Source organism: Charadrius vociferus, unplaced genomic scaffold (assembly GCF_000708025.1).
Source record: "Charadrius vociferus isolate BGI_N301 unplaced genomic scaffold, ASM70802v2 scaffold862, whole genome shotgun sequence".
Taxonomy (NCBI): domain Eukaryota; kingdom Metazoa; phylum Chordata; class Aves; order Charadriiformes; family Charadriidae; genus Charadrius; species Charadrius vociferus.
This window is the reverse complement of record NW_009647209.1, coordinates 131,785-153,699: the sequence shown is the minus strand read 5'-3', so window position 1 is coordinate 153,699 and position 21,915 is coordinate 131,785. Positions and strand designations below refer to the sequence as shown.

General features: G+C 38.8%; 1 protein-coding gene across 2 annotated transcripts in view; it reads left to right on the top strand.

Moving 5' to 3' along the window:
- The first annotated feature begins 317 nt into the window (after positions 1-317).
- CCNT2 (cyclin T2) overlaps positions 318-21,915 on the top strand; it is a 23,356-nt gene continuing 1,758 nt past the window's right edge. The window contains exons 1-8 of one of the 2 annotated variants that reach the window (XM_009895857.1): positions 318-392; positions 8,237-8,365; positions 9,484-9,544; positions 10,659-10,721; positions 17,148-17,193; positions 18,511-18,674; positions 20,541-20,611; positions 20,855-21,915. The exon at positions 20,855-21,915 is cut by the window's right edge and continues 1,758 nt beyond it. In XM_009895857.1, the coding sequence (XP_009894159.1) occupies positions 345-392; positions 8,237-8,365; positions 9,484-9,544; positions 10,659-10,721; positions 17,148-17,193; positions 18,511-18,674; positions 20,541-20,611; positions 20,855-21,915 (1,643 nt within the window). In that variant the 5' untranslated portion in view covers positions 318-344. Of the gene's footprint in view, positions 393-8,236; positions 8,366-9,483; positions 9,545-10,658; positions 10,722-16,286; positions 16,358-17,147; positions 17,194-18,510; positions 18,675-20,540; positions 20,612-20,854 lie in introns of those variants that run through there. The other variant, XM_009895856.1, reaches the window with a different exon arrangement.

Below are 21,915 nucleotides of genomic sequence, written 5' to 3'. Positions count from 1 at the left end.
TACCTCCAGCCGCCTTTGTACCGATAGCTGCGGGTTTAGACACTTTGAAAGTGATCCCAGTTGCGTACGGACCCGTTTTCCTTGAAATGGGCATCTCCTCCTTACCCATTATTTGAATTTATTTATTTAATTATTTTTGGAACAGAGATCAGAGTAAGACTACAAACCTCAAATCCCCCCCCCCGACCGAAGGCAGCAGGCTGAACATTCTTCACAGTTCGGAAAGCGCGTTGGTGTGGAAAGCGCGTCGCTTTCGGTTGTTGTAAACAGTTCTCTTGATACGTGGTGTTTCCTTAATTGAAGCTTCCAGATCTCAGCTTACGATAAATACTGCAATTGTTTACATGCACAGGTTTTATATGCATCATTCCTTCACCAAATTTAATCGAAATGTAAGTATGATTTTATATGCGGTAATAATACGCCCGTAACTTTGGCAATCTGACTGACAAGTATTTTATTCCTTTGCTGAATCGTAAATTTCGGTCTGTTTAGACGAATTCTAGCTGCTTATCAGTGGTTTAGAACCAATAATAATACTTCTTTTCAAATTTGCATTATTTTAACTAGAGGCAATTAGATTTTATCTTCTGCCATCGAATTAAAAAAAAAAATAGGCACCATCAGGAAACACATTTCAGATGTGTGAAGAATGAATTTAGATGTTTCTAATCCGGCTGGTGCTTATGTGCTGTAGTTTGAAAGGCTGATGTGTGGGAGCACACATTTTTCTTAATGAAGTCAGTGGTAGTGCTAGCATGGTGCGTCTGACAATTATAGTATGGTTATGTCTGTATCCATATGGATTATGTAGCTGTTCTTAAAAACAGTGTAAATTCATTTAACTAGTCTAGTCTTAAGCAGCGTGATGATAAGTCGTATTAGACAAGAAAAATCTTTAAATCTGATGAGAAAATGCTGTCTCTCGTTTCAACTAATGAACTGAGAATGCTGAATCTGAATACAGAATATGTTAATTCAGAACTGTTAATTCAGAACTGAATGATTCTGCAAAAATGCTCTCTGTAATTGAGGGGTTTTTGAACTGGGAATTCCAACCTGAAAACTTTAATCCTTTTTTTATGTCCAGAATTGGATGCAATAGTTAGAAAAACAGTTATATTCTGGGTATTTTTGTATTTATTTTTTTTAAAGGTACTTTGCATCAATACTTTATATAGACTTTGCAGGAACAATGAATAATGATGGTGGTAGATCACTAGTTGGTGAGGATGATTTTTTTCATATCTTGGTTTTTGATGATAAAAACCAAGTTGAAACTGTGACAGATGTTATAATCTAGACCAGAGCAGACCTTGGTCAGCCAAGAGGTAGAATCTTGCAAACCTTGCACTCTCTGAAATTTAGGCGGGTACACGTGGGTTACAGTGTTAGCCAACTCTTTTGCCTGGCATGAATTTGTTTATCATTGTTGGCTGAGCAAATGGACATCTTATTTGGAGTTTGTTCAGCAGGAATTACATATTAGTTTGTAGGTACATTTCAGAAGTGTATTTAATTATTTTTGTGCAAAATCTGAGGTAAATTCAAACTTCCAGCTAGCTTGTTACCAAAACTGTGGTGTTACAGGTCTTAATGTAATAAAAGCTAAGTGTTTAAGTACAGCCTGAGCTAAGTGTCTGTAAGCGTGAAACACTTTAACCAGAAGAAATAGATAATGTAGGTTTTGTTTGTGTAGTGAGAGAGCTACGTATTGGATGGATATACATATAAATCAAAATGTACTTCCTAAAACAGTTTCCTAGTTTTAGAGCAAGAATAGCACACCTGAGAACCAAGTTCCAGCGGGCTATGGGGTGGAATATGCCCTGTGGAAGTGTTTCTGTAATATATCAAGTGAAGGCAGTAAAACAGTTGTTCCATCTTTCTCCCCTCCACGTACTGCTCATGTAGCGGTAACCTGTAGCCAGTGGAAGAGGAGCTGGTGAGGCATCCAAAGTTTTCTGTGATTGTGGGTGGTTTGCGGACTTGCTAAACTAGGCAGAGCTGCGTGGAACAGAGAGGTCAGTCTGTGTAGAGCCGCCGTAGCTGGGGCTTGTGTTATTTGCATGGCTGGTTAGATTACTGTTTGTACTGTCATCTGGTAATCTAGGATGGATTTAGGTAGCAAGAAGCTTTAGCTGCTGTGTTAAGGTTTTCACCGGACACTGGAAAATGCTGGTCACTTGGAACTGGAAGCACAGTAGTATTTGGATATATAGTGCCCTTGTTATGAAAACTATGCCTTAAGTTATATTTATGAATTGTAAAATTCACAAGTGAGCTATGTAAGGGCTGAATGCCCTGGAAACTGCAACTATTGCAGGAGGGGGAAAGTGTATTGTTAAATTAATTCTCAGGTAATAGCACTCAAATACAAGTTAAAGGCAAGCGCACTGCAAGTTAGGAGTCAGTAATACTGTTTGCTGGATTGCTTTCTGTGGTTCTCAATGAGTGTAGGGCCAGACAGCAGTTTTTGTGTGTGTACTGATGGGCAAGTGCATTTCCCTACTTGTTTTCCTACAGGGTACAGGGGGTGGTCTCAAAGTGAATGCGAATCACTTTTAAAATACTCCCAAACCATCTGGCAGGTTTTCTGTAGAGAAAGCAAAAGCTGAGGACTGTAATAAATACTTAATATCAAATCTCCAGAGTACTTGGCAAGCTGAAAAATGTAACTATTCATCCACTGCAAGAAGAAACTAGCCCTTAGAAATTAAATAACAAGGTACTGGCAGTCTTGAAGCCAAGACCTAGCTAAAATTTTCTACAGTATATGGAGAATATCTCTAATGTTTCTTTGTGTGCATGTAGCAATGTTTATCCATGGCAAGAAGGAATCTGAAGGCTGGGGCTAGAAAATTAGATGGCTATTAGTCAGAATGCCTTATGATCTCCACCTGAAAAAATGTAGCCTTTGTTTTCTTGTTTTATTGGTAGGTTAATGTTTTTAGTCAAGTAATAAACACCTGCGAATTTATCGTCATGTATAATTGCTGGGTTATACGAATACGTATGTATGTCACATATAAGTCACATGCACTTAATTGTTAATAAACAGGTCTTCTAGTGGAAGCTCATTTACTGAATAGCTGTTGTCTTTATTATGGAAAAAAAAAAAGAATTAAGTTTCTGCTACGCAATTTTACAGGCTTTCAAGATTTTGAGTCAACTGTGAATAGGGACCAGAATTCCCAACAGTATGGCACATACCGGTTATTGTGTATTGGTTCATGTTGAATGTATTACATTTACAGCTGTAATGATCAAAGATCCCTATTTTTGCAAAGTTACCGTGGGCTAACAAGTCACTTTTGAATTTCTGTGGATTATCTATGAAGTACATACGTTTAGGTGCAAAGGGAATGTATTGAAGTTTTGATGTCGCAATCAAAGCGGGTTAAGACCTTGCATGGTTGCTGTGCTCCAGTGATAAGGTGGAAACGTGCTTTACTAATTCTAGTAAGCAGAACTGGATGCCCTGACTACTAATTTTACCCTAGCCATGCAAATGACATTGCAGGAACTACAATGAATCTTCTCAGCAGTAGTTCAAGTTATTGTTTCTAAGTTACTGTTGACCAGAGCATAGTAACTTTGGTTTGCTGGGTATAAAGTTAGTCAGTCCTAATATCAGGGTGGGGAGGAAGTTTGCTAGCTTTTTATAGGAAATACTAGCCTGACTGTTATACTTTAAAATATCCTGAAAATTAAAATTCTTCTGGAAATACTATTTCTGTAGTACTTGGTGTGTTTGACATTATATAGCAAATACCACTTTTAGAGACGTACTCTTCAGTACACTGTGATTTGAAGAACAGAGAAGGGGGAGAAATCCTTGGTATGCTGGAAATGAGAGGTAAGGCATCCAAATGGTAGCTGTGTTTTTAAATATAATCCTTAGAAATGCCATGTGGAATACCAAACAACCAGTTGAAAACTTATTTGATGATGTTAAGGGCTTTTTTTGTGTGACATGCAGTGGAACTTAATAAAGTGCCTAAAGAAGGCTACGGTAGGAATTTTTTCGCTCACATGTGAGGTAGGTGAGTTGTGCAGAGGGCTTTTTTTTTATTTCCCATCCCTCTGTATTCCCTTCCTGTCTCTTGTGCCCTATCCAAATTGGAGCATTAAACAGTTGACTTTGCAGTTATGCAAAGTTCTTAAAACTTTCGTAATAGGCACCAAGCTTTAGCGGGGCTGTTTAGGGCATTTCAATTCTGGTTTTAATCTTGCAGTTTAACTTGCTGGTTTTATGCAATGTGAGCTCCTGGTTATAATAATAAAAACTAAGAAAAAAAACAACCCCAAACTTGCAACTCTCGGTTTTCACACTTGGAAAACCTCTATCATAGAGTGGGACAGCTTAATGTCTTGAGCTAATTTATATCAAGTCTAAAAACATACTAATATTGGCATTAAAAGGGAGAGGGAGTTCTCAGAAAAATTTTGTATTCTGACATGATTCCGTATGTCTTTGTAGCTATGCTGGTTTTACAACATGGCTTGTATTTTTTAGGTGAAAAGGACTTGTACCACATTTACCAATAACCCTTGCTGTATAATGCTCTTGGACTGTCATAATAAGGCTCTTATGTTTTGGTTTTTCTATTTCAGTGGGACTTGGTTTCTGAGATTCTCAGCTAGTACAAAAATGGGATTTAATTTCATAAATCATGTGTGTTCTTCTGGAAATATTTCTCAAACTCTTAGAGAATATTTTGGGTGCATGGAAGATAACGTCTTTATTTAATTTGTTTTATGTCAAATGAAGATGTTTATATACAAGAAGCTTACAGCTTTGTCAAGTCTGTGTCTTTAATTTTGCTTTTTTGTTCTACTTTGCTTTTTCTGTCATTTTTGAGAATTGGAAATGAATGAAAGCGTTTGAGTAACTTTGCCATTTATATGCTTAGCAGGGTGTGTCGTCTACACTGAAGACTGTATGCATGCCAAGTCTGAAATTTTATTAGGATGTCTATTTTCCTGAATAAATACCAAGGGAGGCAAAAATACTGACCTACTTTTCAGGAATGAGAACCAAGAACAAAGACCTGAAATTCTTTGGCCAGAAGCCAACACTTCTGTGTGCACCCCAATTATCTATTTTCTTAAAAAAAGATTTCTGATGAACCCTAGTTAAATGCCACTTAATCAGTTTGACTTAAAGCAGCGTCTAGAACTGTGCTTTATGTAAGGTCTTGGAGATCAGGAATTGTGGGGAGATTTCTTGGCCAGAACTGATCTGTTTCAGTAAGTTAGAAAATATCCTAAAGTCAGCCTGTTGAAGGAGGTACTTTTTTGGCATGAAGTAAAACTTCGCAGTCAAACACAGAATAATAGTGAGTGAGAATTTTGTGATGATTTAATTGTGCAATTATCGGTGACTTGGTTCAAAGAATGTCTCTGTGAAATATAAATATTTTCAGCCATGGTAATTGTTGGAAGTTGATTTTTCTGAAAGGTAAACTGTAGAAATTCCATGTATGTGAAACTACCCACAGGCTGTGTGGAGGGAGTTGTGTTAGGATATCTTTGCATTAAACTTGTACACAAAGCTGAAAAAACTGTAAGGCCTGAAGGCAGGTTCTTGGGGATAAGCGCGTGATGCTTGGTGGGGATGGTAAGGCTAGAGAGAGGGGGAGAACAGCAGGGAGCAATAGTTCATTGCTCGTGGTGCAGTTGCTTTTGTCCTTCTTCAGCCCAGCAGTAAGACACTGCTACAGGTTACTGACGGAATAATTCTGTTTTGTTCTAAATTAAAAAAAACAAAAGGGAAATTGTGTGGACCTGGGGAGATGGAAAAGATCTTCTACTTACTTTCTATTAAAGCATCTTGTCATCATCCATTCTATTTCTGATTCCATAGATGTCATGACTTAACTTTCCTTCCTCAGTGTTCCTCGGTGACTTCACTATCTTGAGTCTTAGTTTTCAGCCCATCAAGGTCTACCTCGTTATATCCTTTTTCCCAAGTAAAAAAAGAAAAATTGAAGAATTGAAGCAGTTCTAGTCTCTTTGGTGTCTTCATTAATACCTCCTTGTTTCTGTCCAATGTCTTGTTGTCAAACTTGTTTCTTCATAACGGTTGATTCTTCAACATTCCCAATTTCCTTTCTTCTGTTGTTCATGTTTCTCTGGCTTCCTGTCCCTTTCTGCTAATCTGGCTTTTCCCAAAATCTTGGGATTATGTCTGAGAATGTAATCCTTCTTCTTAGGCTGGCCCTGGTGTAGAAGGTGCTAGCCTCGGACACCTTCCTCAGTTAAGCCTGCCCTAAATTGTTGAAGCACCCTGGGGAGAGGTTACCATGGGGCTTACATGGATGAAGCAACTGTAGATGAGAGAGGCTTGCTCGGGTTCCTGCATTACTGGGCTGGAGCACGGTTTGTCTGTGCTATAAAGTATCTTTATATGGCATGCGTAGGTTGGTTATACATGTGCATGTTACTGTACATCTTCTGGCACTTCAAAGCTGTTGATACTCTAGCTTTCTGAACTCCAGAAAGTCTTTCCTTCACATTTAGCATTTAAAAGTTTGTCTCCCAGCTTAAGTGAAGTGTATTTCAAGTAGCGTGTCCCTCATGAAGGGAATTTCTTCGAGAATTTCACGTCATTACTTCAAGCAATGTGAGTAGGAATTTCTTAAAAATCATCAGAAGTCTTAAATGACAGTGTTAATATGGCTTTGTTCAGCAGCACCCAACTCCAGGTTTTCATTTCATTCATTTGTAAGGCTTTAAGTCACAAGGTTCTTAAGAAGGTAGTTCTTTTGTCTCCGTTGTGGAAGAATTTGCTCCCTGTGACTTGTTTTGGGTGGTTTGGTTTTTTTTAGAATACTAGATTTCTTCATGGCACATTTCTTTTCATCAAAGGGTATCACCTTCCCAGGGTGTCAGTTTTCCTCAAGTCAACGTACAAGTTTTACTTTAAGATCCAAGTGGACATTTCAAAGTGATTTAAGGAGGCAAAATGTAGTCCTTCAATACATTTGAAAGCTCCTGAAATGTAATAGGTAATCACTTAATTGTTCGATTCTAATTAGTTCATTGCAGTTTTTCATATATTGCAATTTTTTATACCAAATGTTTCATTTGGACATAACAAAGGGCTGCTTGCTGACTATAAAAAAAAAAAAAAGGCAAACCTTACTTCAGGGGGGAAGTATGGCTGCTATGCAGTTCATTCGGTCTAGTTCTACTTGGGCATTGAAGGAAAAATCCAATACCTGCGTTGCTTGCACCATACGTTAATTAAATACTCAACAAGCAGCTATTTCAGTCTCTGAATAAATACTTTATACTGGCTTAGTTTTAACCAATTTAATCTGCTCGTGTCTACACAAAGATTTCTACTGTCATTTTAATTCCTGTTTAACACAGCAACTTTTGCTTACGAAGAGGACCCTGATTCTTCCAATCACTTATGCTTTGCCATGTTCTGCGTATAGATACATCAGTCATTCTAGCTGACAACTAGGCATCAAAACTCTGCTTCGTAGCAAACTCCTAGGGGATGCTGAACTGCGAACAGGTGCTTTGCTGTCAGCTTATGACACCTAGAGTTTTATTAAAATTTTCATCTTTGAATGTAATTTGTAGTCTTTACTAACACTTGACGTAACTGCTGCTTTGTGAGTCGTTGTGCTTTGTTCACCAGATACTGCTGGGCATATAGTAAAGTTTCTAAGAGTAGGCTTTTGCTTAGAGAACCTATGTTTATATAACAAACTGTTTTCCTTAAAGTTCTGTGCGAAGTTTCTTGCTTTTTAGGAGAATCAAATGCTAGCAGAGCTGGTTTGACTTTTACGGAAAAGATGGTGTAATGGCTCACTACTGTGCAAGAAATCGGATGAACTTTCTCACAAAGTATATTTAACTTGAAACAGCCTGTTCTAGCATGACTAAATCTTCTGGACCAAATCTATTCTTTTTATGTTAAACTAGAATTAGTTTGACCTCAGACATCTTACTCACAAATGTAATTTAGCATTTATGCTACTCCTTCCCTGTGCTGCTGAGAGGATTACATCAGTTATAAAATAAAACATGACTCGTTATTTTTGTTGCTTTGCATGATTTCAGAACTGTTTAAAAACAAAAGCAAAAAACCCCTAAAAAGCCCCACAAACAAATACAACTTCTTAAACCTTTTCTAATTACCAGTTTAGACTCTCCATAAAAATTCAAGTCCTGCTTGTAAAAAGATTTAAAAAATACATATGTTCTTCTTCTTCAGATAATATCTCCTACGGCATTGTTTTTGGCTGCAAAAGTGGAAGAACAGCCACGGAAACTTGAACACGTTATTAAAGTAGCGCATGCCTGTCTTCATCCTCAAGAGCCACAACTGGATACAAAGAGTGATGTAGGTGGAAGTCATGGTTTTAAAGATAATCAGATGATGCTTCATCTAATAATTTGTTACATTTTCTTGATGGGATTGATGCTGTCTGCCAACTAGAAAAAAAAACCCCTTTTGGTTTTACACCATTTAACTGTTGTGTATTAGTCAATATAACTTATTAAAGGCTCAAATATTTGTATTATGAAACTTGAAGAGATTGCATCATGTTGAACTTGCATTATTTTTAAGACTTCTACATGTGTAGTGGAAGACTAGATGTTAAATAAGAGGTTTCATGTGTGGTTGCATAAGCTACACAGTTTGTGCAGAGAGTTCAGGACACTGTGCTCGTCTTTCTCAACCAGAGGCTCGCTGTCCACCGTTGTCTACATTCTGATTTAAAGGATGCGATACAGTTGTCAGCTGCTGCCTCTGCTATACCTTGGTCTTCCTTTCATTTGCCGAAGTTTGTACAGCTTCTACTTACTTTTATAATTCACATTTTGTTTCCTGAGATGAGTCTTCCTGAAACCAAACGTAGGAGGAATCATGGTGGAAATGCACCGGGGTTGTTCAGCTTGAAGGTCAGGCTGAGCTAGTTACACCCTGCTGGACCTCAGCGGACGTATAAAACTATTTGAGCACCTTTGCTGTGCTCCCAGTTCTTGGAGTGACACATAGAAGGGGGTGTGTGTGTGTATGTATGTGTTTGAGCCCACAAGCTTAAGCTCGTTTAACTGAGGCCAGCTGAGTATCCCCAGCTGTATTTTAAAGTACTTGTAAAATGGATGACCTGCCTGGGGATATTTGAGTTGATTTGCTCTGGCAAACCTTTGTAATTCTTATAGCATCCCCCCTTCTCCACAAAATGCTTTGCTGGAGTAAATTATACGAGATCCAGACTAAGTAAATCTTACTGTTGAAAGATGATTAGTCAGGTATAACTGAATTTGCAGTAACGCATATACTGGTAGGAGAAAGTATTACCGCAGTGAAGTGGTCTGAGTTGTCAGTTCTAACTGGCTTGGGTACTGGTCTTAACTTGTGTGTCTAGTACCAGTGTTCAAATAGGAAGTGTATGATTAAAATTTTGAGAAAATCGATAGCTATGTCTTGACCTGTTTGCTTATTTGTTTCAGGCATACCTTCAGCAAGCCCAAGAGCTGGTTATACTTGAAACAATAATGCTTCAAACTTTAGGTATGTCTTTCTAAATATCTCCTGTGCAGCCAGCTTGCCATGAAGAAGTAATGAGACCCAAATAACTGGATTTTTGATGTGCTAATGGTACACTAGACTCTTACTATTTTTGTGTACAACTTCTGACCTGTGAATTTAGTTTCGTATTAGCGGTTCTGTTGTGTTCACGTTGGAGAAAAAGGCATATCTGTCCTTGTGAAACAGATGTTTCTGACAGTTTGATAGGGTAGAAATGTGTACCTTTCTGAATAGGTTTTACTCCAAAGTAGTAACTACATTGATATTTCTTCATATGAGGTAGCATGTTATACTGGGTCAGCTGTGTATGTGTTCTGAACCAATTGGGAAGAGCTTTATACCAAGTGCTCTTCCCCATTTTGCCTGTCAATAGAAGAACATGATCTAATTGAGCAGGGTTACTACCTCTGAATGTCGCAAGCTGTAGTGTAACCGTTTAATGGTTCAGGTAATTCCAGAATTTGGAATTGAATATTCTGATAAGAAACTCTTCTGACTTCAAGGTAACAGAGAGAGTATTATAGCTAGCAAGCCAGAGAACACTGACTTACTCAGATATTCTTAAATACCACTTTGAGTATTTTGGTTCTTTAAAAAAAAAGCTAACAATAGTGACCTAATTCTCAAAATAGCATCGTAAACAAAGACAGGTTTCTTAAGGCACTGACCTACAAATTGACTTAATTTGTAATTTCATAGGTGCAACGTGTTTAAGTCCCAGAAATAAATGAATAAAGTGCATGTGCACGCAGGTGTATTTCAGTGTGTCTCTTATACAGCTTTTACTGACTTACTAGTGTACTAAAAACCGTTCAGGTATGTTCAACTTAAAAAAAAAATACAGTAACTTCTCAAATAATTTTTAGGACTTGAGATTACTGAAGGATTGTTTTACTAATTGATCTTGAAATGGCTGTACCATCAACCATTCAAACGTATGAAAAAGTGCAGAATAAAAGGCAGTTAAATAGTGTTACTCGATCTTCAGTGCAAAGGTTTAGCAAGCATTTTAGGTCTGTGGGGAAAGGAGAGGGGTTTGGTTTTTTATTTAACAAATGGAAATGTATAGTTCTAAAATGTATTCTTAACTCTTCAGGTTTTGAGATTACCATTGAACATCCGCACACAGATGTTGTGAAATGTACGCAATTAGTGAGAGGTCAGTGACTTTTAACCGCTTCTGTTAGTTCTTTTTTACATTTCTAGTAAAATTTGAAGGTGATGTTATTTGTCCAATATGATCTTCACCAACTATGTTCTCCAAAGAGTTTGTTTAAAGCTAATTACTAAAAGCTTGTTCTTAAACCTCTAGAGTCCAATAAAGAGTCCAGTTCTCTGTCCTTCATAATTTTTTTACTTGCTTATTAGCTTTGATTTTAGTAACGTCTGCCCAATGTTTTCATAAATGACAGAAGCAGTTAGTAGTGGAAAACTGAATAGCGTAATAGTGCTGATACTGCTTAGTTCGTTCTGGCTTGATTGTTTTCACTCTGAAGTAGTTTCACCAAGTAAAGTTTAGCCTGCATATTAGTTGATGGCAAACGCTAGCCTTCTGCCTAGCAAGTGTGTTTAAGTAATGAACTGAGGGATAAAGACAGTGCATAACAGGTCTGCTATCACATGCAAATACTTCAAGATGTGACTAATTCTTTTTCTGGAGCGGGGTGTACTTACTTGTTTTGCATGGTAGCACAAAACGCCAAACCTTTTGTCAAACAATTATTTCCTCTAACCTGTATGCAGTTCATTAATGTGACTATAGCTACAAACCTGTTCTGTTCTTTAATAGTTTTTATTGAATTTTGGCACTCCATTAATTCTTAAATTGGTTTCCTTTGGAGCTTTAAAAAAAGAAAAAAAAATCCTCTCATAAGATTGAGGATGAAAAAAATTAGGAATCAGTTGTAAAAGCAGCTAAAATAAGTTTTTCACTTCAGGTATGTTCCTTAATTAAAAGTTGTTTGGAAAAGATCAGACCATGGTTGTTAGTCATTAGCTGTTGTTGCACTGAAAAATGCCAAGCTAAGTGCTTGAAAATTTTTTGCTGTCTTTTCCCTGTAAAATGTAGGAAAGTTAGGTGCTTAATTGTGTTAACTAGATCTGTTTTGTAGTAAGTCTAGAATTAAGTTGTTTGCTGAAGGAAAAGTGTCTCTCTCCTTTTGCGTTTTAAAGTAGCTTCAGAGTTTGTAACTGTGTAACTTTCTTGCATATAACGTAGCTTTATTGCTATTTTTGCTATAAGATAACGATTCTTTGATTTCTGTCCAGATTTGATTGTCACTTGGTGCATAAGTTTAATTGCACACTACTGAGACCTTAGGTGCATCAGCAGCTCTGTAGGGTTTTACTTTGGATTTTCTTAGCTGTCGGTCAATATAAATGTGAGCACATAGTTCACTGTTTTGTGTGAGCCCCTGCACTTCTGCTCGGTATTTGGGGCTGTGTTGGGGGGTGGCAGGCAGTATTGTAGCTGCATCAGGATTTCCACATTAGCGAGTGTATTTGACTCAAGCCTACAAGAGGAAAGCCATATTGCTACTCAAACTTAATTTCCTTCCGTCAAGGGTAGATACCTCTCTAAGACAGTTCAGCTTTTTCCTTTGCGCGCTACTTCTGTGTACTGCCAAAATTCATACATTGAAGGTACATGTTAATTTTTAAAGTTGACATTTCAAAGCTAGTATTTAATGTCAGCACAGTTTAACAAAATACTTAGAATTCTAAAATTATACCAAGTCTTGAAATCTGAAGACTCCAGTGAGGGCTGAAAATCCATGTTCCTCAAGCAGTGGTACAAAGTGAATGTAATACATCTGATGCTTGAGAACCTACTCGCTAGAGGAGGTGTGCTCCTTAGTATGTGTGTATGCAAATGGAATTCTTGTCAGCGTATACCCCCGCTAGGGGTGGTATAGGCTGTGAACATGAGACTCGAGTACCTCGTATAAAAAAAAAAAAAATTAATCCATAATTAAAAACATTGAACGTGAAATCTGTAGTCATGCGTTCAAGTCAAGCAGGTAGAGAATAACTGCTGCGGAACGTTGGTCTTATGTATTGAGTGAATAAAGAGATGGGCTTGTGAGCACAGTGATAGTCTTCAAAGGTGCAATGGTATGATTTTAGTTCTCTATCTCTTCACATTTATTTATTGGACAGTGTGTTGTTTTAATGTGAGTAGGTGCAACACAGCTATCAAGTCCTGAAGCTTTCAAAATGTATCTGAGACTTGTCAGTGTTAAGCCTTTAGTGCTGAAGGGATTGACTGAGAAGTTAAAGAAATGCAAGGTTGCTTCATCCAGTTCTGGTAACATGATGTCTTGGACAAAACGCACTATTTCAGAAGGCAGAGATACCTTTCTTATTATAGGTGATTAACTTATCCAATACTGTTATGATTAAGATCCAACAGTATGTTTGGGGAGAGAAGGAAGGGAGGAATATAATGCAGCTGACTGTTTAAGTAGCAAAAGAGAGGCAACAAAGTTAGCTGAGGTATGCACGTATACTTAAGGTTTTGGCTTATCAGGTGTGCGCTGAATGGCCGTGTGGTGAGAAGATGCCCTTTTGCTGGCTAAGCTTAAGTGGCAAAGAGGAGTGCTGATTCTCTATATCACTTTTTGTTGTCTTGCATCCAGGGTAATGGGCTTTATGATGCCACTGTTACCTGTATAAATCTGTAAGCTACCCCCTTTAAAAACAACATGAAACAAAAAACAAACCAAACGAAAACAGGTTCTGTTGATGATGCTCAAAAGATTCAGCCACGTTCTTTTTCAGAAGACTGTCTGGTCTCATAGTGACCTGCCAGAATTAATTCACCTTCAGCAATTAGTGAGTGGGAATTGGTGCAAATAAACAGAATTGCTTCAACATAGAACTGAAGAAAAAGTTGAATTCTTCCTCTCTAAGATTGAAAGCCTTTCTGAAGGTAGTATTAGACAACAGAGATCATTGTAGATAAGGGGTGACTGGATGGATACATAATGATTCATGATGTTCAGGCATAAGGTATCTAATTATTCCTTCTGGTTTTCAGAGAGTCATGGGTTGATGAAATTGTTCCATCTTTACAGTTTGGTCAGTATAGTAGACAAGGGAAGTGGTGTGGGCTCAGTGTTTTTTCTGCACCATTCTTCCTCAGTGTCAAGAGACTGAGAAGAGGAGACAGGACCATCATTCCTTAGGATCCCACAGGTCCTCTAAGGAATCTGGAGGCAGTGGATCTGTGAAGGCCTGTCAGCAAGCTTCAGTGCCCATTCCAAGGATGCTCCAGTACTGAAGAGAGGAAAAAAAGGAAAAAGAAAAAGGAAAAAGGAAAAAAAAAAAAAAGAGGGAGGGGGGGGGGGGGGAACAACAACAACAAAAACTGTTCCTGGTGTCAAACTACCTTACTGGCTTGAATGCTCGTTGAATGATCAGCAGTGAAACTCCCCTAGTGCTGAGACCATAGAATAATGACATGGTCCTCTTAAACTCTGGTGCAAAATCAGTCTGTTGCCAGCCTGCTTCTGGTGGAACTTGAAGGGGAGGAATCTGTATCCTCATCTCTGTCTTGGGAAGTCTTCAGTCATTCCTTTTTGTGTGTTGGTTACACAACCGTCTTTTGGAACGGAAGATTGGATCCCAAGGATTTCTAGGATTGTTCTCGCTATTCTACAGGTTATCAGGTATCTTGAACACCCCTGATCCTTACTAATCTTTTGTGGAAATTACACTGTCAAATTCTTCAAACATACCATAGTATCTGTGTGCACGGCTGCCATTGGTTAAATTGGGCTGATAAAGACAAGGCGGCAGAAGAGGAGATGAATCTGAATGAATCTGCTTTTTCAGAGGGTATTCTGATGAGGAAAATTTAAATCTTAGTATACTAAGTGGTGTGGAAAGACCTTAAACACCAGCTGCACTACAGCAGTGCTACAGGTGGCCTTTGCATTCTGAATAGGCTTTTACAGGCCTGTTTCCAAGATTTACATACTTTCTTGAAAGTAAAGCCACCAGGACTGCTCAGACCTGAATGCCTACACCGTGGCCTCCTCCAGCCCTTTCCAGATACAGCAGGCATCCACCAACATACCTCCATTCAAAGCCTGTGGCTTTTTTCCTTTTGCCCAGAAGGACTTCAGCAAACCTTCTGTCCTTTGATCGGCTTATCTGCAGTCTCCTCTCTCTGGGGAATGCTCACATACGCTGCTGGGGTCCTAGGCATGGTCGGCTACCACTCTCTGAAGGGTGACTTGGCAATCACGTTTTCGTGATTATCTCATATTCTAAGTTAACCTAGTGTTGAAGAAAGACTCAGATATCTTGGAATTGCACCAGTTGAACTGTGTGGCTGTGCCCAGTAAAAAGCATTTTGGTTTCCACTTTGGAATTTCTTGATGACAATAGCCTTTTGGAAGGTGTATCGGACAGCAAGTCCTGTTTCAAAATCTTGATTACTACTTTAGTAATCTCCTGCCTTATGGTTGCTTCTGCAGCAGTGAGACAGGGCGAGTGTTTTAAATCACTCCCGAATGATAAAATATAAACCTGATTATTAATGGCTGGCATCAGTCATCAGTCCTGTGACTTGTGAGTTATAACAGAAGCTCTGCTGGCTTGTTTTGACTTCTGCTTCAAGATTAATTTAATTTAGAGATGCACTTTCCACTACTATAAAGGAAATAACACACCAAAATATAGGAAGCAAAATCCGTTAGCTTTAATTTTAGTGATGGATTCTACTAAACCGAAGCTGTCCTAAGTGTAAGAGAAGAGTTGGGACGGATGTTTTCAATTGTGCCTTGTGTGACCATGGGCTTTAGTTGTGAGCTGAAGTTTCTTGCTGGTTTTGGCAATGATGATTATTCAGCTGTAAATAAGTTGAAGCAGTATCATACTGCTTGTAGTATAGGTAAGGTATTTAGCACTTTAATTTTTGATTGAAGCTAAAATGTGTATTTCAAGATGTGATTCTTTTCTTCCAGGTATGTGTTTTGATTTACTCAACTTTCAAGCTGATGTTAAATAGAAGTTTTCTGGCATCTGCTTTTCTTCCTTGTTCAAAAGGGACATTTCAGTGAGAGTAGAGATGCTTCTTGGTCCAGTCCCTTAATTCAAATATGTTGTAACTTAACAGAATATAGAAATCATTGAAGATCCTTTTAAGATTACTTTGATGAAAAATGAAGAGCGAGACATCAATTTCAGTCTTCCTCAAGCATTCTGTATTTTCTTTTGTTTTGTTATGATAATCTCATTTCACTTTTTTGGTAATACTGCCTTACATTTTTTTGATGGGAGGGAGAGGAAAAGGTCGAACTCCGTGGTTATCTGGTGTGCAATTACCATTACAGTTTGCAAACTAAATATTATAGTATAACACTGTGACATTGTCAGTTTACCTTTTGATTATTATGGATTAGTAGAATTTGTGTGTAGGAATGGATCCTGTTAACTTGCTACTTCAACATTCTTCTCAGATTATGGCATTGCTCAACTGTGTAGCATAAAGACAAATCTGATTTGTACTCCTTGGCAATCATTAGAAGTCGAGTTAAATCACATTTCTAATACGCTTTTTAAAAATTAAATCTTAAAAGCCATTGCTGTCTTTCTCAAACTTTATGGAAAGCTTATTATTAAAATAGAAGTCTAACAATATTCCCTTTGACATAAAATTAAACCATACACTTTCTGCAGGTAGCACTGATTTCAAGTGATAGTGTCAAAGTAAGAATTCAATGAAGGCTGCATTCAATCTTCAGTTAAAACCATTGTGCCCAGCTATTCCATTATATGCATGTTACAGTAAGTTCTCTTACTTGAGTGAGGAGTGTTGGGGTTTTGCTGGTAGGGGTCAGTGCTAGATGGCTGTAACAGCCTAAATTGTCAGCTTTTCATTTCTGGCATGGTGCAGTCTTGCGTGGGTTTTTTTTTTTTGCCTGACTGTAACTAAAATGAAGTTGTTTATTTCCTATCGAAGCTTTGCCATAGGTTAACAAACGTGGAACAAAATGTTATGAGTACGGTGCTCTTGATGAGAGGGAGCAGAAAACTTGTTTAATTTTTTTACCATCTAGCTTGGGAGCTTGCTGTGTTGTAGGGCTTTGGGAGAGAGATGTGGCTGGTTTCGGGGAGGTGCTGGGGGTGGGAGGGTCTTCTCCAGCTCTTTTGCCATGCTCCTCTCCAAGAGCAGAACTTGTACTGTGCTGTGAATTGGCTTTTACTGCCTGACTGCAGTCTGGGGTTATGCTAGAGATCATCTGCGAAGGAGGGTGGGGAAGCAGGTATTCCTAGAAGAGCGCTCTCGTGCAAGAGGCGTTTGTGGGGTAGATAAGCAAAGGGAAACTGTCCTGTGGGTTGTACAGCAGGAGGGTCAGGGAGTGGGAGTGGAATGACTGGTCCATCTCCAGTTGCTGAATATAACGGGCTCTTCTGTGTCTCGGAAAAGATTATTTTAAAGTCTAGTTAGCAAAATTCAGATCAGTTCTGTGGAAATACCAAGTGGTGCTTTTGGAAGGTAAAACTGCTTTCATTTTGGAATGAAGCTGACAAGTTAGTGCAGATACCTAATCTCTCTGTTTTTCTTTTCTTACAGCAAGCAAGGATTTGGCACAGACATCCTATTTCATGGCTACCAACAGGTTGTTATCCTGAACCTCTTTGTTGCACTGTTGTAGCACACTATAGCTTCCTTTACTGCAGGGCCCCCTCCATGTGTCTTACCCTTGTTGCAACGGGAGACTGGGCCATCTACAGTGGTGGTACCTTCCTGTCTGCAGTGCGGTGTATTGTACAAGGGCCTGACGGCACAAAGGGGTTAAATGCACAATGAGAAGTGTAGTGGTGCTTTCTGATGACATTTTCTCGATTGTGAGTGCATAAGTCTAAAATTGGTAGCCTGAATAGCAGCTAAAGATTACAAAGAGCTAAACTTAACCTAGAAATTCGAGCATCTTGGTAAGTACAAAACTATTTTTAGTTTACACTTGTAGTTAATGGCAGTTTTCTCTTAGCTTTAAATATATTGATCCAATCTTAACTTATAAAATGGGCCTAAGAACTTTTCAACTAGCTGACTCTTCTTTTCAGATAGGCCACTTGTAGTCCAATGTTCTTCCTTTTAGAAACAGCTCTTTAATCTTTATATATAGTTTTAAAACTTAAGTACTTACATAAATTTGAAGTTATAGGATTCCAAATGGGGATTGTGTATACATAGCCGGCTGTAGAAAGATGGCATTTGAGAGCAGACTTTAGTCTTGATTTCTCGATGACTTCAATTTACGTCTTGCAAAACAACTTTGAGCTTTATTTAATGGAATTACATTACCTGTAGATAGTTTTTAAGCAATTATCTGCTGGTTATTGGAATTCTTCCAAATAGTTCCTGGTGGTTCCTTGATGGGCAGGGTTCTGGATTTGAAACAGCTGTTAAGGAAAGCTGTGATAAAGCAGTGAAACTGAATCATTATCTTTGTGCTGCTGCCAGCTGAAAGCTGAAGGCGAGTTCACAAATATCATAAATCCCGGCCGAGTGAAAGCTAAGTCCGCAAGTTATTCTCTTGGCCACTGTGGAACTATTGCGTAACATCGTCTCATTCAGAGACTGCGTAGTCAGCTGTATGCTTTTTACTGTAAAACTTTAATTGACCATACTATATTTCTTTCTTTTAAGTACTTAAGTACAGTAGAATAACTGGTAAATTTATTTACTGTTCATCACACTTTATATAGCAAAAACAAATTAAACTTTTCTACCAGAGAAATGCCCTGCCCTGTTTTCTGAAGGCAGCAAGATATCTTACAACCTTAATCAGAAAAATATTCCATGAACTGATGTTTAACTGCTGTTGCTTGACAAGTTATCTCGTTCTGAGTGTTAATGGTTGATTTGTTTGGGTTTTCTGTTTTACATGTTTGATTTCCTTTGGTGCCTCATTACGAAATTTGTGCAACAGTCTTCACCTTACTACGTTCTGTCTTCAGTACAAGCCTACAGTGATAGCATGTGTGTGCATTCACTTGGCCTGCAAGTGGTCCAACTGGGAGATTCCAGTATCAACTGACGGAAAACACTGGTGGGAATATGTAGATCCTTCAGTTACTCTAGAATTACTAGATGGTAAGTAATACTGCCTTTTCACATCTCGAAATTCAAGGGTTTATTAATGTAAAAATGGGAGCATAGTATAGTAAGAGCATAGCTTTAAGCCTAAAATAAATCCCTCTGACTTCACATACTGGATCCTTGGGTGAGAGAAAGATATAGGAGAAGGGAGAACTTTGGAAGACAAACTTAGTTTTGAGCACCTTTTCATTTCATCCTGTGGGCTGGAGCATCCACGTACCTTTGGTAGGTGCAGGTTAGAATGTTGCTTTTAAGTGCTTTCCAGAACCAGGAAAGAGACGGAGATCTACCAGTGGAAATTCATGCTATCCTGGTCCAAGCTTATGGCTTCACTGTCACCGAGGCAATTGTTCTTAAAGCTATACATAAAATTGCCGTATTTACAAAGGTTGTTCTATGTAAACAATTCGGTATAGCTTATGATACCTCAAACACCTGTAAAATTTAAGTAAATTCGGTATAGCTTATGATACCTCAAATGCCTGTAAAATTTTTTAAGTGGCTTCTTTCCGGAAGAAAGCATATACCTAGAAGACTCTATACCTAGAAGTTTATTATCTTTTTAAATAGTATTTATTACAGTGGAGCCTGAATTTAAGGCCTACAATTGCTACTGTAGTGGAGGTGGTGGCTTCTGGGGCTTTCAGATCTCTGCATTGGCCTCTGCTGTTAGTTGTAGAGTGAAACATTTGTTTCAGAGTAGTGGTGGAGGCCTCCAGGCTCAGTATGGCCCAGCATAGCTCCCTGTAGCCTGCTTGTCTCCTCTGCTGGGAGACAATATTGTTTTTCTTTGAAAGTGGAATCTTGAGTAGATGTCATGTGAAGCGCACGACCAGAGTGAGCAACTTTAAATGTCTCTGTCTTAGTAGGCTGCTTTAAGTTGGATCTGTAGTTTCAAATACCATCCTGCCTTCCTTCTCATCTGGCCGTTGGTTTTGTGTGTTTGGGCGTTGTGTCATTTTGATTTTTAAAATCCCACGAGATGCGTACTGTGCGCTCACGGTGAATTAATTCTTCAAGCGTTTATGCAGCTGGTGTGTGTAATAGACTCGGGCAGACCAAAGTGCTGAGGCAGTTTTGTGCTTGGGAGCAGCTTAGCCTATAACTTGCTTGTGGAGTTCTGGAGAAGCCAGTTCTTCCAGACTTGCAAGAGATCTAATTTTGCATTCAAATTGTGACCGTACCCACTTATTTTTAGTTTGTGAGTAAAATTAAATTTCAGTGGAAAGTATTTTTATTTGCAGCTGACAAGCAGAGAGACCTGCGTTTCCTTGGGGACATTCAAATTGCAAGGATCTTCTGATTTTATTTTTTTAACGTAGCCAGCTACTTTGCCTTGAACGCAAATTAATCAAAACCTGTTGTTTAAAGCAGGGTGCTTCAAAGGGTCTGATGGCTCATACTTTGTTCAGAGCTGTTGCTGGTTGTTCCTGAAGTTCGGTGGAATGACTGAAACAGTAACTTAAAAATTTCTACTTTAAAGGAAACTTAACTTCTTACAGGAAATGCCCAAGCTCAATGGCAAGTATGTTATCGTAGGAGCTATTGTTTGTACAGATCTCTAGAAATTTTTGGTGTAACAAATTCCAATTCTGCAAGAGGAAAAATAAAACCTTAAATTCAAACCTGTTTTTCAGAATGCTTGTGGTGCTCAGAAGTCTGTCTGAGTGAAATACTGTAGCTTTTTTTGTTCAACACTTGTCTAACAAATTTCTTTTTTAAATATAAATTCGAATAATGTGCAGCCTGTAGTAACTACTGCAAAAGCTGTATACTGCTAGTCCGGAAAAATGCTTAAAGTTTAACCTGCTTATTACAGAATCAGATGTAAGAAATGGCTTTGGTTTTTTTTCTACCCAGAGCTAACTCATGAGTTTCTGCAGATACTGGAGAAAACGCCTAGCAGGCTCAAGAGAATTAGAAATTGGCGGGTAAGAAATTTTCCTATAAAAGTGTCTAGCAAAAAGAGGTGAACTTCTAGGAGAATTATGAATCAAGGGGGGAAAAAAAAAAAACCAACTTAGTTATACCTTATTTGCTCTTTATTCCTGCAGCTGGGTTGGGAGGGGGTGAAACCTTGAGTCAGCTCTTATCCTCACCTTTGAGCTAAATGAGAACATACTGCACAAGTGTTCTAAGCTGTGTTTTTTCTCACTACTTTCCTTTTTGCTTAGGCTAATCAGGCTGCGAGGAAACCTAAAGGTGATGGACAGGTATCTGAGAACTCGCTTCTTGGTTCATCTTTGGTCCAGAATTCCATTTTGGTGGATACAGTTACCGGTGTAGCTGCAAACGCAAGTTTCCAAAAACCATCAACATCGTTTCCTGCACCGGTACCTCTGACCTCAGGAAGTATTTCTGTTCCAGACAGTCATGCACCTGAAAATTTGGCAATACTAGCTACAGGAATTCCAACCTCATACAGTTTGGCATCACACCAGGAATGGCCTCAGCATCAAGAACAAACAAGGACAGAACAAATATACTCCCAAAAACAGGAGGCGTTACCTGCTAGTCAGTACAATATGAGCTTCCAACCGGGGGCATCTGTACAGTTGCACTCTGGAGTGCATCACAGACCTGACAAACTTGCTGAGCATTCTACTGTCAAACAAGAATATTCTCATAAGTCAGGAAACAAACACCACGGACAAGTTGCTGCTCCTGTAATAATTCCTCAAAAAATGTCTTTGGATAAATACAGAGAGAAGCGCAAACTAGAAACCCTCGAACTGGACGTGAGAGAACACTACGTAGCAACCCCAGGCGAACAGCAGCATAAAAAACACATGCAGCCCCAGGCAGCCAGCAGTTCCTCTGTTACGTCTCCTATCAAAATGAAAATTCCTATTGCAAACGCGGAGAAGCCCGAAAAACACTTGTCCGATAAGAAAGAAAAGGGTGGCTCGCTCAAACTCCGTATACCGATCCCGCCCACAGAAAAGGGTGCCAGTAAGGAGGAGCTGAAAATGAAAATTAAAGTTTCTTCCTCAGAAAGGCATAGCTCATCGGATGAGGGTAGCGGAAAAAGTAAACATTCGAGTCCCCACGTTAGCAAAGAGCATAAGGAAAAACACAAAGAACACTCTTTAAATCGCCACCACAGTATTGGTCATAAGCACTCCCATTCCCACAGTGGTGGCAGCAGTAGTGGCGGCAGTAAGCATAGCACTGATGGAGTGACCCCAACTGTTTTGAGGAGTCCTGTTGGCCTGAGTAGCGATGGCAATTCCTC